At 51.5% G+C, this 14,942-nt stretch overlaps 1 protein-coding gene across 4 annotated transcripts in view; it reads left to right on the top strand.

The window, feature by feature from the left end:
• Positions 1-1,305: 1,305 nt before the first annotated feature.
• DDI2 (DNA damage inducible 1 homolog 2) overlaps positions 1,306-14,942 on the top strand; it is a 41,999-nt gene continuing 28,362 nt past the window's right edge. For all 4 annotated transcript variants that reach the window (XM_054009013.1, XM_054009017.1, XM_054009015.1 and 1 more), the window contains exon 1: positions 1,306-1,479. In XM_054009013.1, the coding sequence (XP_053864988.1) occupies positions 1,342-1,479 (138 nt within the window). In that variant the 5' untranslated portion in view covers positions 1,306-1,341. The remainder of the gene's footprint in view (positions 1,480-14,942) is intronic.

Raw genomic sequence — 14,942 nt, forward strand, 5'->3', positions numbered from 1 at the left:
AAGGAATTTAGCAAATACAGAACTGGTTTATATAACAAATGCAATCCAAAGCCCTGCATCAATGCACTTCAGAGGTTGTTAGAAAGCCACTGGTGGGCTATGAACTTTTGCTGTTACTGTAGTGGATGCAGAGTTTAGAGGATAGTGGTGTTTAATCCCCCATAAGCCACTAACTCATTTTCATTCTGACCTCAGTCAAGTCAGCTGACTGACCTATTCCTCAATTAAGCTAGCTGGTACAGTGGATATAAAGCAGAAATATCATGAAACATCACAAGGATAGGTTCGTGCTGCTTGCCTTGTATGTAGAATCACAACTCAAATCTTTCACAAAAATACAAGCAAAGGCTCCAAGCTTCTAATCAGTCTTATAACCACCTGCCCAAACAGAGCTCAGTGACTTCAGGGAGGGTTAAGGGCCACCTGCAGTGGGTGCAGTCCTGTAAATAGATCAAAGTTAAGCTCCAGGAAGGATACACAGTGGTAGGATGTGCTATGACGGCTCTATTGAAATGAGCTTAGGACCGTAAGTGACAGCACCATGGTGTAAACTCCACCAGAATTGGAGTTAGAAGAAGTCCTGCAAAACTATGATGGCGCTTCTAAGATCTGCAATCTCCTGAGCAGAACTGACTAAATTAGCACAATTTAAGGTGCAGCTCGACAGACATTGGTGCAGGAGCCCAAGAGAGGCGAGCTAGTGAACAGTGCTGCCCTCTAGGATGTAATGTAACCTGCATGTGGGTGATGAATGTGACCCGATCCCAGGAGGGAGAGGGGGCAGATAGGGACCACACTTATTCAAGGGCTGGAAACTATGCCTTGCAGTGCGAGACTCGAGGAGCTCAAGCTGCTTAGTTTATCAGAAGGACAGTCACGAGGTGGCTTGGGGATGGTTTTACAAAGTACTAAAGGGCTCCGGGAAAGTCCAGGGGCAGGGCTGGAAAGCACACCCAGCAGCCGGGCGGGGGCAGGCGGGGTAATGTATTCGCTGAGAATTCCCCAGGCCGGCTTGGGGATTATAAGACTCAATTGAAGCGAGGAATTAAAAACCTCTGGAGCCGGACGGGCTCCCCGCAGGGAGCGCGGCTGGGCCGGGAACGCTGCCGGCGGCGGGGGCCCTGGGGGCCCTGGGGGGCCGCCCGCCCGCCCGCGGACAGGGAGTCCCGGCTCGGCGCCGGGGAACGGAGCTGACCCCGCCCGAGTCACTTCCGGCAGCGCGCGACAGCGCCGGGCGGGCGGGGCTTTTGCGACAGCGGCGGGTCGGGCGGGCGGGCGCGGCGCTTGGCGGCAGGCGGGCGGGCGGAGGCGCTGCGGGTGGCGGACCGGACCGGACCGGCCATGCTGCTCACCGTGTTCTGCCTGCGCCGGGACCGCTCTGAGCTCACCTTCTCCCTGCAGGTGGACGCCGACTTCGAGCTGCAGAACTTCCGGGCGCTCTGCGAGCTGGAGTCCGGCATCCCCGCGGCCGAGAGCCAGGTGAGGGGACCCCCCTTCTCCCGCCGGGCCCCCCCCGTCCTCTCTCCCCCGCCGCGGGGAGACCCCCCCCTCCCGGTCCCCCCTCTCCCGCCGGGCCCCCCCCGTCCCCTCTCTCCCGCCGCGGGGAGACCCCCCCCTCTCCCGCCGGGCCCCCCGCCCCGGGGAGACTCCCCCCCTCCTGGTCCCCCTTCTCCCGCCGCCCCCCCCCCCCGTCCCCTCTCCCCCGCCCCGGGGAGACCCCCCCTCGCTGTCCCCCTTCTCCCGCCGGGCCCCCCCCGTCCCCTCTCCCCCGCCCCGGGGAGACCCCCCCCTCGCTGTCCCCCTTCTCCCGCCGGCCCCCCCCCCGTCCCCTCTCCCCCGCCGCGGGGAGACCGCCCCTCTCCCGCCGGCCCCCCCCCCCGTCCCCTCTCCCCCGCCGCGGGGAGACCCCCCCTCTCCCGCCGGGCCCCCCCCCCCGTCCCCTCTCCCCCGCCCCGGGGAGACCCCCCCCTCGCTGTCCCCCTTCTCCCGCCGGGCCCCCCCCGTCCCCTCTCCCCCGCCGCGGGGAGACCCCCCCTCCCGGTCCCCCCCTCTCCCGCCGGGCCCCCCGACCCTGGGGAAACCCCCCCTTCCCCCGCCGGGCCCCCCCCGTCCCCTCTCTCCCGCCGCGGGGAGACCCCCCTCTCCCGCCGGGCCCCCCGCCCCGGGGAGACTCCCCCCTCCTGGTCCCCCTTCTCCCGCCGGCCCCCCCCCCGTCCCCTCTCCCCCGCCCCGGGGAGACCCCCCCTCGCTGTCCCCCTTCTCCCGCCGGGCCCCCCCCGTCCCCTCTCCCCCGCCCCGGGGAGACCCCCCCCTCGCTGTCCCCCTTCTCCCGCCGGCCCCCCCCCCGTCCCCTCTCCCCCGCCGCGGGGAGACCCCCCCTCTCCCGCCGGCCCCCCCCCCGTCCCCTCTCCCCCGCCGCGGGGAGACCCCCCCCTCTCCCGCCGGGCCCCCCCCCCGTCCCCTCTCCCCCGCCCCGGGGAGACCCCCCCCTCGCTGTCCCCCTTCTCCCGCCGGGCCCCCCCCGTCCCCTCTCCCCCGCCCCGGGGAGACCCCCCCCTCGCTGTCCCCCTTCTCCCGCCGGGCCCCCCCCCGTCCCCTCTCCCCCGCCGCGGGGAGACCCCCCCTCTCCCGCCGGCCCCCCCCCCGTCCCCTCTCCCCCGCCGCGGGGAGACCCCCCCTCTCCTGCCGGGCCCCCCCCCCGTCCCCTCTCCCCCGCCCCGGGGAGACCCCCCCCTCGCTGTCCCCCTTCTCCCGCCGGGCCCCCCGCCCGGTCCCCTCGTCCCCCGCCCCGGGGAGACCCCCCCCTCGCTGTCCCCCTTCTCCCGCCACGGGGAGACCCCCCCTTCCCGCGCCGGGCCCCTCGCCCCAGGGAGACCCCCCTCTCCCGCCGGGCCCCCCCGGCCCCGGGGAGACCCCCCCCCTCGCTGTCCCCCTTCTCCCGCCGGACCCCCCGCCCGGTCCCCTCGTCCCCCGCCGCGGGGAGACCCCCCCTCGCCTGGTCCCCCTTATCCCACCGGGCCCCCCCCATTCCCCTAACTGGTCCCCCCGCTCCCTCCCCTTCCTCCCACCCAGTCCCCTCATTCCCTGCCAGGGGGAGACCCCTTCTCCTCCCGCAGGGCCCCATCACCCCCAGCTCGGTCCCCCTTCTCCCGCCAGTCCCCCTTGCCCCCAGCTTGGGGAGGCCCCCTCACCCTCCCTTCTGCCCGGGCCCTCTTCTCCCCCCACCTGGGTCCCCCGCTCCATCCCCTTTCTCCCACCGGGTCCCCTTGCTCCCCATGTGGGGAAACCCCTCATCTCCCCCGCCCCATCCCCTTCTCCCGCTGAGACCCCCTCATCCCTCCGCTCCGTCCCCCTTCTCCCGCCGGACCCCCTTGCCCACAGCCTGGGGAGACCCCACATGTATTTCCTGGCCCTGGAGAGGACTTGCAGAGAGAGACACATACTGGGGAAAGTGCTTGGGGCCTGTCTCCTCCCCCAGCCTCTCAGGGACAGAGTGACCCAGGGAGAGCGAGACCCCGTGTTCTAGCCTCTGCCCCTCCCTGGTACCCCTGCAGTACCGTCAGACAAGGCACTGGGGGAGCTCGGCTCATCCCAGGATCCCCAAGGCTAAGAGCCAGCGGAGCCTCTGGGAGGGGGATCTTCCCGGTGTTTCTGTGACTGAGAGAGTGTTGTGGAATTAAGGAACCTTGAGAGTAGGTCTCTCCCCATCTCCAATCTTTGGGGGACCTGGGGCCCCTTCCTTGCAGAAGGAGCCATGCCTTGTTAACCCTCCATTCCTACACCCAACAGTTGGGGGGGACCTTAAGTTTCATCCCTTCTCTTTTAGGACTGCCATGGGATCTTGTCTAGGGAGTGACCCCTTCTACTCTGGCTCATGGTAGCCAAAGGACAGGGGACCTCATCTCCCCAAGTGACTCTCCACCATATTTGTAGGATCCCTCCACCAATTTTCAGGACACATCTTCCAATCAATGGAGCCAGAGTGTGTCTCTTCCACTTCACCATCCCAGACCCAGAGATGCAAAGCCTGGAGACTTTCTCTCCCTCATAATAGAGACCCCTCTATTCTGTTCTTGGGTGGGTTTTGGATCCACTGACAGCCACATTTAGACCCTTTTCTTCCCTTGTGGGAAAGGTCTTCGGACCCACCAAATCCACTTTATTGCTAGAACAGTCTCTCCCAGACTCCAGTCTCTCCAATGTCCCTGGCTGTCTCCCACTGCCCCATTTTAAACCTGCAAGCCAGGTGAGACTCCCCATCTAGTTTCCAAGAACCATCTGAGTCCCTGGAGAGAAGGGAGAGGGAGGATTTCTCTGCCCTTTAAGAGTGATGAGGATTGTGTGAGTTTTGGGGTGAAGAGGCTGGCCTCCCAGGTCCCTGCCTAGGGAAACATCTCAGAGTTGCTACTAGGAAGTTGGCTGCACCTTCAGCCCACCTAAGAAATTGATTAACATGCTCTCCCTCATTCTACTAAGGAAATGGGGTAGCATTTTAGGATTAGAATTCCCTTAGATTTCTTCTAACACTTAGTACATCAGGTTGACTTGGTCCCGGACCCTTCTTAAGCCTGAAATACCAGTTTGGGGTGTGTGAGAATGAGGTTTTCACTTCTTTCCTTTTGGGTGTGAGAGGCAGCTGAAGTGAAAACTGGTGTGTAGGGACTTTCATAGAGACTATCTCAGTCAAGTTCAAATTCAGTAAGGCTTTACTGGCATGACAAGCTATACAAGTGTTGCCAAAATAGAAGAGAAAAAACAAATGCTAGGTGTGTATTAGAGGGGGATGCAACCCACCCAAGATAGGGTTGCACACCATTTGGCGTTTGATCGCTGATGTCCAGTTGTCATTTCTGTCCACATCTGATCTGATGACAGTGTTTTTGTGCAGTGCCATATCTGCCGTCTCTCACCTTTCTCATAACACCAGATCAGAGGCTGGAGATACCTGTCAGAGCGCATGGAGCATTCTGTGATCATTGCCTTTGCTTTTTTGGTCTTTCTGAAAATATGCTCATACAGCCCAAAACCTTACTTTACATTTTATGTGAATACTAATGCTGGTGAAGAGTGTTAGATTGACAGCCCTGGAGGTTGATATCAGTTTCTCTTTGCAACAGGTTCAGTATGGGCAGCAGCAGTATAATAAGCTTTTCCCCCACAGTGCCCAAGTTCTCTGACTCATCTCAGCCCTGGGTGAGACGCCTCCACACCCATTCCCTTGTGACTGGGTTGAGAGGTATAGTTCAGATGCCACTTTATAGAGCCGATAAGGAGCTTGATTACGGTGGACAGTTTTGTGGCGTGGACACGTGTCCACTGAGTTCTAGACTAGGGTCTTCCGTTCATTTCCTGGAGGCCATCAAACAGCCACCAGTTATATTGGCGATTAGGGCTGGTTTGTTGTGATTATTATTTAGGGTAAAGTTTTAGGATGTTCATTGGGAAAATACAGTTTTAAAAGAAATAAAATATTTCTGTCCTTTTGTTTCCCAAATAGTCAGACTTGTGTGGGCATGCGAATGGGTAGATTTAAATGATGTGGTTGCCTCTGTCAAGCCACATCTGTAAACTTAATTTGCCTCCCCAGATAGTCTCTTAATTTTGGGGAAGGGAGAAATCTCCCCACTTCTAGTGGAATTAAGACTTCTCACCAAAAGCTACTAGGTCTGAGCCTTCATGTTGCCTTATTGTTTCTGAGCTATTGTTCTCTATTAGCTTCCTGTACAACCCAGTATTTAACTTGGCTGCTCTCAAGGTTTTAGTGAAATTGGTTCAACACTTTAAGACATGCAAAAATCCCAGGAGATCAAGTCATAAGCTCTTCAGGACCTGAACCGTGTCTTTATATTCAGCCTGTGTAGTGCAATGGGATCCTGATTTGGGCATCTGAGCACTACAGAAATGTGAATAATAATAATAATAAAGGACATCTAAAAAACAACATGAAAATATGGTGTGCTCCCATGCCGGCAATGCAGGTTCAATGCTGACTTTTGATCACTTCTGAGTTTGGGTGAGTTGATGCCAGTTACTTAATACTGGAAGGCTCCATATCTTATCTGCTTCCAGTGACATGCTGCACTATTCGAAAGCCAAGTAACTGCAGAATCAAATCACTGATCTAACCCCTGTAGTCTAAAATGAGATTAGAAAATCAAGGCCCGTGGAGTTCCTTAGGGAAAACTCTTAATTTTTCTCAGTGGGGAGCGAAGGAAGATGGATCACAAAGATTCCAATTTTTTATGCTGCTGTCAACTCATGTTTATACAGAGAATGAATATCAATTCCAGATACATGTTCTTAAATGAGACTTGTCCTGGTACAATAAAATCAGAATCCCAGGCCCCTCCTGGTCCATGTTCTTCCAGTTTGCCTGCAGGGGAAGAGGACCCCATGACCATTAAGTAGCAGTTAACCCTGAAAGCTGTGATTACAAAAACATGAATATCCCGTGTTCTTCCTATTGCCAATGACCAGCATAACTTAGCTGCATGCGAGAATGTACAAATGCCTGCAACTGGAGGCTTGAATTTCTGAAGTACTGCCTGAAGTGTAAACACCTCTTGTTTTTCAGATATGTCCCTCCAGCTACTTGCATAATGATAACGTGACAACACTGACTCTATTTTAAGATGATGGGTGGTCGTGTACTCGCTTGCTTGCTTGTGCTGCTCCGTCTTTGGGATTTTTTCCCTCTGAGCTGCTGCCTCTCAGCAAATAATTTTAAAGTTTTATGTAATAGCTTCTACAGTTATCTATGTCAAATAACCTGCAATTGACTCCAAACACCATCATAAGTACCTCTGCTTCTCTCCTCGCTTCCATTTACCTGTCCCTTGCTAATTCCTGCTTCCTTCCATTCTCTCCTTTATTGTCCGTCATTTTCCCTTTCTGCCCATGTATTTGCTGGGCCGATATCTGTATAACATCCTTTCTAGTCAGACCCTCTTTCTATAGAGCATTTTGCAATCTTTCATAGGAAGAAACTATATAAATACCATTTGTATTTTACTTATTGGAAGACTAGCTTGCCTTAAGGACAAGGATCAGTTTCCAATAAGGAAGGACTGTGCTTGCTTAAACTGACAGTTTTTTAACCCAGGGCTTGTTCTTGCATTATTTTTATCATAGCTCCCTTTTTACAATGATCAGAGGCATGTTGCTTTAAAAGCAAAATTGTCAGGCTCCTGCCCCAAGGAAGGTGCAATTCATATTAGACATTACACAGTGGGGAATAAACCAAGGAATTGGGGAAGGCCAAGGGTTGTGATGAGAAACTGATGTTCTTATGATGTGCGTTCTTTATTTTATTTTACTACTGTTCAGGGAAAAGTGAGGGCTGAAAGTCTTGACTAAAAAGCAAGCTGGGTAAAAATCAATGATTTTTTTTAATTTAAATTGGATTTTTTGGATAAAATGCTTTTTGAGGAAAAAACCTATCTAAAGATAGTTTTAATTAAGTAGGGTTACCATATGTCCGGTTTTTCCCGGACATGTCCGGCTTTTCGGCAGTCAAACCCCCGTCCGGGGGGAATTGCCAAAAAGCCGAACATGTCCGGGAAAATGGTGGCTCTGCTCCTCCCCTGACTCTTCGGCTCTGTTTAAGAGCCGAGCTTCCCGAGCGCTATGGGCTTCAGGCAGCCCCCTTGCCTCCAGACCCCAGCTGCCGGCCGGGCACTTCCCCTCCTGGGCTCCGGCGGCGCAGGGTCCGGAGGCGCAGGGTCTGGAGGCATGGGGGCTGCCCAAAGCCGGTAGCGCTCGGGCAGCTCGGCTCTTAAACAGAGCCGAAGAGTCAAGGGAGGAGCAGAGTCTCCGGCCGCGGCGGCTCTGCTCCTCCCCTGACTCTTTGGCTCTAAGAGCCAAGCGCTACGGGCTTCGGGCACCCCCATGCCTCCAGACCCTGCGCCGCCGGAGCCCGGGAGGGGAAGTGCCCGGCCGGGGGCGCAGGGTCCGGAGGCATAGGGGCTGCCCAAAGCCCAAGCGCTACCGGCTTCACGGTTTGCCGGGCAGCCTCCAGACCCTGTGCCCCCAGCTGGGAGCTTCCCCTCCCGGGCTCCAGCTGCGCTGGGGAAGCGCCGGCCGGAGGTGCAGGGTCTGGGGGCTGCCCGGCAAACCGTGAAGCTGGTAGCGCTCGGGCAGCCCTTTTTGCGTGGCTGGGAGGGAGGAGGGGGCGGAGTTAGGGCAGGGCTGGGGCGGGGTTAGGGCGGGGCTGGGGCTGGGAAATGGGCGGGGCCAGGGCCTGTGGAGGGTCCTCTTTTTTTATTTGTTAAATATGGTAACCCTAAATTAAGATACATTATAGCTCAAAGATCACATCATGAAATTGGGATTATAAATTCTAATTCTATAGTATGAGACAATATATTCATGTAATGTTTAAGAAAAGTTTTGTAAATGCGTTCCAATAGTTCATGGATTAGGAACCCAATCTTATGGGGTCCCAGGGGCTTCTGTATAGATTATTTAGGTGAATCTTTCTATCTACCCAATTGGACTCAGTGCTCCGTCTAGAAGATACCATCAGAGATGCTTAGTTTTGCAGTTCTCAAACTGTAGATTTGTGTCTCCAGAGATAGCACGCTTGTTAACAGAAAAAATGTTTTTAAATAAATAATATATAGAGGTGAGAAATAACAGACCTCAAGCCTATTGTCCCTCTGCAAATTTGTGTACAGAGAGTCAGTCCCTTACCTCTCTCTAAAAGTGCAAAGTTTCAAAAAGTTCAATGAATAGAAGATTGTTGGGGGCGGAATAGATCTGGACAAGGAGAAGAAGTCTGAAGATAAATGTGAGAAGGGAGGGACAGGCAGTAGAAACAAAAGGGAAACTGTTTGAGCAGCATATTCCAGAAGTCTTGAGGTCTTTCTGAGTGTAGCCTTCATTGATCTGAGATCTACCATACCATTCTCTCACTAGAAGGGAAAACCTAGAATGGCAGCAGGCCATAGATGAGGCCCAGTTTGCGTGGTCCTATCTCTGAGTTGTGAAGAATATGTATTAAGGTTATAACAACCAACAAGAATGCACTTTTATGTAGAAATCCATGATTAAATCGAGTCTTCCTGACTAGTGATTTAAATCAAATCCACGCTGCTGAAAAGGATGCACTGTGAGGAAAGATTTAATGGAGATAGTTGAAGCTGTGTGGCACGAAGTCAGAGAAGATGTTCACAGCCAAAGGGGTGGCACAAAAACACTTGTGAGGAAAGGAGGAACAGGGAGGCAAGTGGAGCAGGCAGCCAGTAGGGCATGTGGAGGGGAATAGGAGGCAAGGCAGGTGAAGGGAATAGTGAGATTTTTGCCTCCCATTCACCTTTTGATTGCTAACAAGTTTGTGATTTTTTTTTTTTTTTTAATTTGGTATGGCTAACAGAGTGCACCATCTATCCTATAACGGAATTTGGAAAGGGAGGAGAACAAAATATGCTGCTGGAACTTATTTTGGAGTCTTCTGGGATCATGAATATTTTATCTACTTTCCTTTTTCAGCCCCTATCCAGGGCCGGCTCCAGGCACTAGCTTCTCAAGCAGATGCTTGGGGCGGTCGCTCCGAAGAGGGGCGGCAGGTCCAGGTATTCGGCGGCAATTCGGCGGACGGTCCCTCACTCCGCCTGGGAGTGAAGGACCTCCCGTCGAATTGTTGCTGCAGATCACGATCACAGCTTTTTTTTAGATCGCGATCGCGGCTTTTTTGTTTGTTTGGCTGCTTGGGGCGGCCAAAACCTTGGAGCCGGCCCTGCCCCTATCCCAACTCCATTTACTGACCTGCTCTTGGGTTGCACATTTTCATAACACTTCACCTAAGGAGATCTGGACCCCATCAACAGTTCTCTGAGTACCAGTCACGAGTTACCTGATGTGGGTGGCCCCAGGAGCTTAGAACTCTGCTTCTCACGGTACAGTGCTGCAGAGATAACTGCATCAACCTCTAGCTTTTTACATTGCTGACACTACTCTTCTCAGTATTTATAAAGCATGCTACTTTTATGGCTAATTCATTTTCTTGATTGCAATTACTTGGGAGCAAAAACTGGTTGATAGCCTATTGAAAATGAGAGCAAGAGTTCTCGTTCTAGATTTTGATTGATTTATGTGCTGCCTGGGGATCTCTAGTAGGAAGTGTCACTGACCTCCCTTTGTAAGGCACTTTGAGATCTACTGATGAAAAGTGCTATCTAAGAGCTAGGTGGTATTATGTACCAGTGTTAGACCAAGACCTGGACTGTACCAGGCGGTGTCTATCAGTTGGGGGTGGTCTTAACCTGCTATGAAGCCTGGGCAGCTCCAAACTCCTAGACCTGTGGAAGATCTGTGGCAAGCTAAAGTATGCATAGCTGCATGGAGAGTGGGCAGTGATGGTACACATGGGCCCAGCACAGAATCTCATCAGTACAGTAGGGTGGGGGAGCACATAGTGCCTTTCAGCGCCATCAGTCTGCTGATGGATGAGAGAATCATTAAACAGATTGTAGTACAGGTGCTAGAATCAACCAGAGGTGGTGCTCTTCTAGCATGAGACCTCAGCAGCATGAAGAAATAGCTTACAAACGTTATAGTTTTGTTGGGTGGAGTTTGTAATATCTGCACTGCTTTTGTTCTTGCTTTTAAAGGAAAGGCATTCCTGCTGTATTGTCATTCAAGCAGCAGAAAGCTAGCTCCCTTCCTGGTCAGGCATTCTTTGCAAAATCAGAGCACTTCATAATGTGGGGGGATCTTGAGCACTGCGCAGCTTCAGAGACGCTAGGGACTTAGTACTGGGCTGTCTCATCAGCGTTTGCTTTTGTAGTGTTTCATACCACACAGAAGCAACTAAGTCAAATTAGCTTATTTTGCCTGTAAAGGAGGCTGGTTAAGAGTGTGTTAAGTTGCTCTGCTGAGGGATAACTGCTGTGTGCTTAATACATGCTTTGAGCTGTTAAGGTGGAAAGTTTAAAAATCCAATCCAAGCAAGAAGACAGGCTAAATCTCTCTTAAACTGATTAAGTTGTATCTCCCAGACTATCCATATGAAGAAACTGTCATTTAAGATTTACAGCTGCAGGTCAGGTTTATTCCTAGCTTGTTTTTTTCCCTGTCAGTGGCATGACTAACTCATGTGGTGCACCACTGGGTGTGGTGTATTTAGTTATGTGAGATGCTGCTTTAAAAATCATCTCCTCACAAACAAAGCTTCATAATGCCTGTAAGAATTTGTTGTAATGTTTCTTCTCTGATGATTTAAAATGCAACAAAATGTACACATGCCCTGGATCAAAAGAGCTTAGGAAGTATAAATGGGCCTACAAGACTAGTGTAGTGTAATATTAATTGATGTTGTCAATAATGTATTTAGAGGGTGGGGAGAAATCACGTTAGTTTCTAATCCAGCCAAGGTGGATTGATTTAAATCAAAGTAAATCCTAATTTAAATAATCAAATGGAAAGTCTCTATTTAAATCATTTATTTTAATCAGCTCTTCCATTTATACTTCCTTTCTTTTTCTAAAGAAAGGTGCATTCTCATTGGTTGATATAACTATTAAAACATGTGGCCCGCATCATGCGGGTGGTCAGACTAGATGATCATAATGGTCCCTTCTGACCTTAGAGTCTATGAGTCTATGTTGATTTTACAGCTAAATAGAGCCTTTACAGTAGATTTGGTACATCTTTTTGCTATGTAGGAGGATACTACAGTGTAACTATATACATTTATTTAAGCAATTATATAGCTTAATATTTTAGATTCTTATTAATTATTAATTGCACATTTTTAGTATGTTAGAAAATGGTGACTGATCTACTGCTTATTGACTAGATAATTAACCTTTTGCTCATGATTTGTCAAGCTGCATTAGGATGATAACTGGAATTTAAACACAAAACAGCATATAAAATATTTTTATTAAACAAAATAAGCCCTTAAGACAGTACATGATCTATTGTGCCATATTTATAAAGCAAACAGGATGTTAGGAATCATTAAAAAAGGGATAGAGAATATGACGGAGAATATCTTATTGCTCTTGTATAAATCCATGGTACACCCACATCTTGAATATTGCGTACAGATGTGGTCTCATCTCAAAAAAGATATACTGGCATTCGAAAAGGTTCAGAGAAGGGCAACTAAAATGATTAGGGTTTTGGAATGGGTCACATATGAGGAGAGATTAGAGGCTAGGACTTTTCAGCTTCAAAAGGAGGAGACTAAGGGGGGATATGATAGAGGTATATAAAATCATGAGAGGTGTGGAGAAAGTGAATAAGGAAAAGTTATTTACTTGTTCCCATAATATAAGAACTAGGGGCCACTAAATGAAATTAATGGGCAGCAGGTTTAAAACAAATAAAAAGAAGTTCTTCACACAGTGCACAGTCAACCTGTGGAACTCCTTGCCTGAGGAGGCTGTGAAGGCTAGGATTATAACAGGATTTAAAAGAGAACTGGATACATTCATGGAGGTTAAGTCCATTAATGGCTATTAGCCAGGATGGGTAAGGAATGGTGTCCCTAGCCTCTGTTTGTCAGAGGGTGGAGATGGATGGCAGGAGTGAGATCACTTGATCATTGCCTGTTAGGTTCACTCCCTCTGGGGCACCTGGTAGGGTTACCATATTCTGTGCCTCCAAATGGAGGACACTCCACGGCCCCCGGCCCCGCCCCCAACCCCGCCCATACCCCCGCCCCAACCCCGCCCCCGCCCCAAAGTCTCCGCCCCCTCCCCTGCTTCCCGCGAACATTTGATTCGCGGGAAGCCTGAAGCAGGTAAGGGGGTGTGGGGGGGAGGAGGCGCGGCCCAGGCTGGCCCCCCGGCGGCTCCAGCCTGGGTCGGCTCGGGCCCTGGGGTGCCGGCCCCGGCCGACCACCCCCGGCCCGCCCAGCACTGCCGGCCCCCGGCGGCCCGGCGCACCCCCGGGCTCCCCGCGGGCCCGGCGCACCCCCGGGCTCCCCGCGGGCCCGCCGGCCCGGCTCCCCGCCGGCCCGGCTCCCCGCGGGCCCGCCGGCCCAGCTCCCCGCCGGCCCGGCTCCCCGCCGGCCCGCCGGCCCGGCTCCCCGCGGGCCCGGCTCCCCGGCTCCCAGCCCAGGGCCCGGCCCGGCACCGCGCCCCCGGCTCCCCGTCCGGCCCCGCGCCCGGCACTGCGCCCCTAGTTCCCGGCCCGGCACCATGCCCCCGGCCCCGCACCGCCGGCCCCGGCCGAGCACCACCCAGCCCTCCCGATTTTCCCGGACATGCCCGGCTTTTGGGGATTTCCCCCCGGACGGGGATTTGAGCCCCCAAAAGCCGGACATGTCCGGGAAAATCCGGACGTATGGTAACCCTAGCACCTGGCATTGGTCACTGTCGGTAGACAGGATACTGGGCTGAATGGACCTTTGGTCTGACCCAGTACAGCCGTTCTTACGTTGACCTCAAAATGGATGGTTTTGCTCTGATTCTTTCTTCATATAGCAAAGCAGCCTTTAACTCAGTTTTGATAGAGCACATGGATTCAGCATATTTTTTTTAATTTAAAAGATTTAAGAGGTTATAATGTGTTTAGGACTTAAAATATTTTGTATTAAAGTCAGATTTCATTTTAATCAGGTTTATTTTTAAAAAGAAAAACTTTTCATAGTTTAACAAAATAAAAAAAAACTAATTTAAAACAAAATTGATTTTATCCACACTGAATCCAGGCATCAGCCTCCAGCATAATTCAAATACAGTTTTGTTCTAACTGCTTTGGAAACGTGCATCTGTTTTAACAGCACCTACTTCATGTTTTGGACAATCCTATTTCAAATCCAGCTCCAGCTTTTTTTAATCTTCCGGAGCCTGAAATATTCTGAGAATGCAAATGTCAGATTTTAGAAATAACACTAGTGAAATTCTGGTGTTTTAGAAGCAAATGATTTTAAGGTAAGCTTGCAGGTCTGCAGTATAAACCAGAATACAGTACTGAAGAAACTTGGGTACTTGCAGTGGTTAATCCTTTGGCGCCACTCTCTCCTCCTTCCCATCCCTGAGTCTTCCAAGGGTGTAAAGGGGTGAGTGACCCAATCAGCATGCAGCTCCTTAATTCAGATCAGATGCATTGACTTTAGTTCATCCCTCATTGTTTGTTCTTTCATTCTGTTCTTTGGAACTTTTCTATGTATATAGTTAGATTGCCCATCATTCAGCTTTTCGAGAGAGAGACTAGATGAGGAGGTGGCAGCAACCTGTGCAGCATGGACATTGTCTGGACTTGCAAAGGTGGGAGGGCTCTTTAGGACCGGTTGCCCCAAACTAAAGATAGTTTTAATTAAGATACATTATAGCTCAAAGATATCTCATCATGGAATAGGGATTATAAATTCTAATTCCAGAGTGTGAGACAATATATCCAAGAAAAGTTTTGTAAATGAGTTTCAATAGTTCATGGATTAGGAACCCAATCTTATGGGGTCCCAGGGGCTTCTGTATAGATTATTTAGGTTAATCTTTCTATCTACCCAATGGGACTCAGTGCTCAGTCTAGAAGATACCCCATCAGAGATGCTTAGTTTTGCAGTTCTCAACCTGTGGATTTCTCTCTCCAGAGATAATATGCTTGTTAACAGGAAAAATGTTTTTAAATAAATAATATATAGAGGTGAGAAATAACAGACCTCAAGCCTGTTGTCCCTCTGCAAATTTGTGTACAGAGAGTCAGTCCCTTACCTCTCTCTAAAAGTGCAAAGTTTCAAAAAGTTCAATGAATAGAAGATTGTTGGGGGCGGAATAGATCTGGACAAGGAGAAGAAGTCTGAAGATAAATGTGAGAAGGGAGGGACAGGCAGTAGAAACAAAAGGGAAACTGTTTGAGCAGCATATTCCAGCAGTCTTGAGGTCTTTCTGAGTGTAGCCTTCATTGATCTGAGGTCTACCATACCATTCTCTCACTAGAAGGGAAAACCTAGAATGGCAGCAGGCCATAAAAGGGACTCCGTTTGGGAA

The sequence above is a fragment of the Malaclemys terrapin genome, chromosome 19, assembly GCF_027887155.1.
Source record: "Malaclemys terrapin pileata isolate rMalTer1 chromosome 19, rMalTer1.hap1, whole genome shotgun sequence".
Lineage (NCBI taxonomy): Eukaryota > Metazoa > Chordata > Testudines > Emydidae > Malaclemys > Malaclemys terrapin.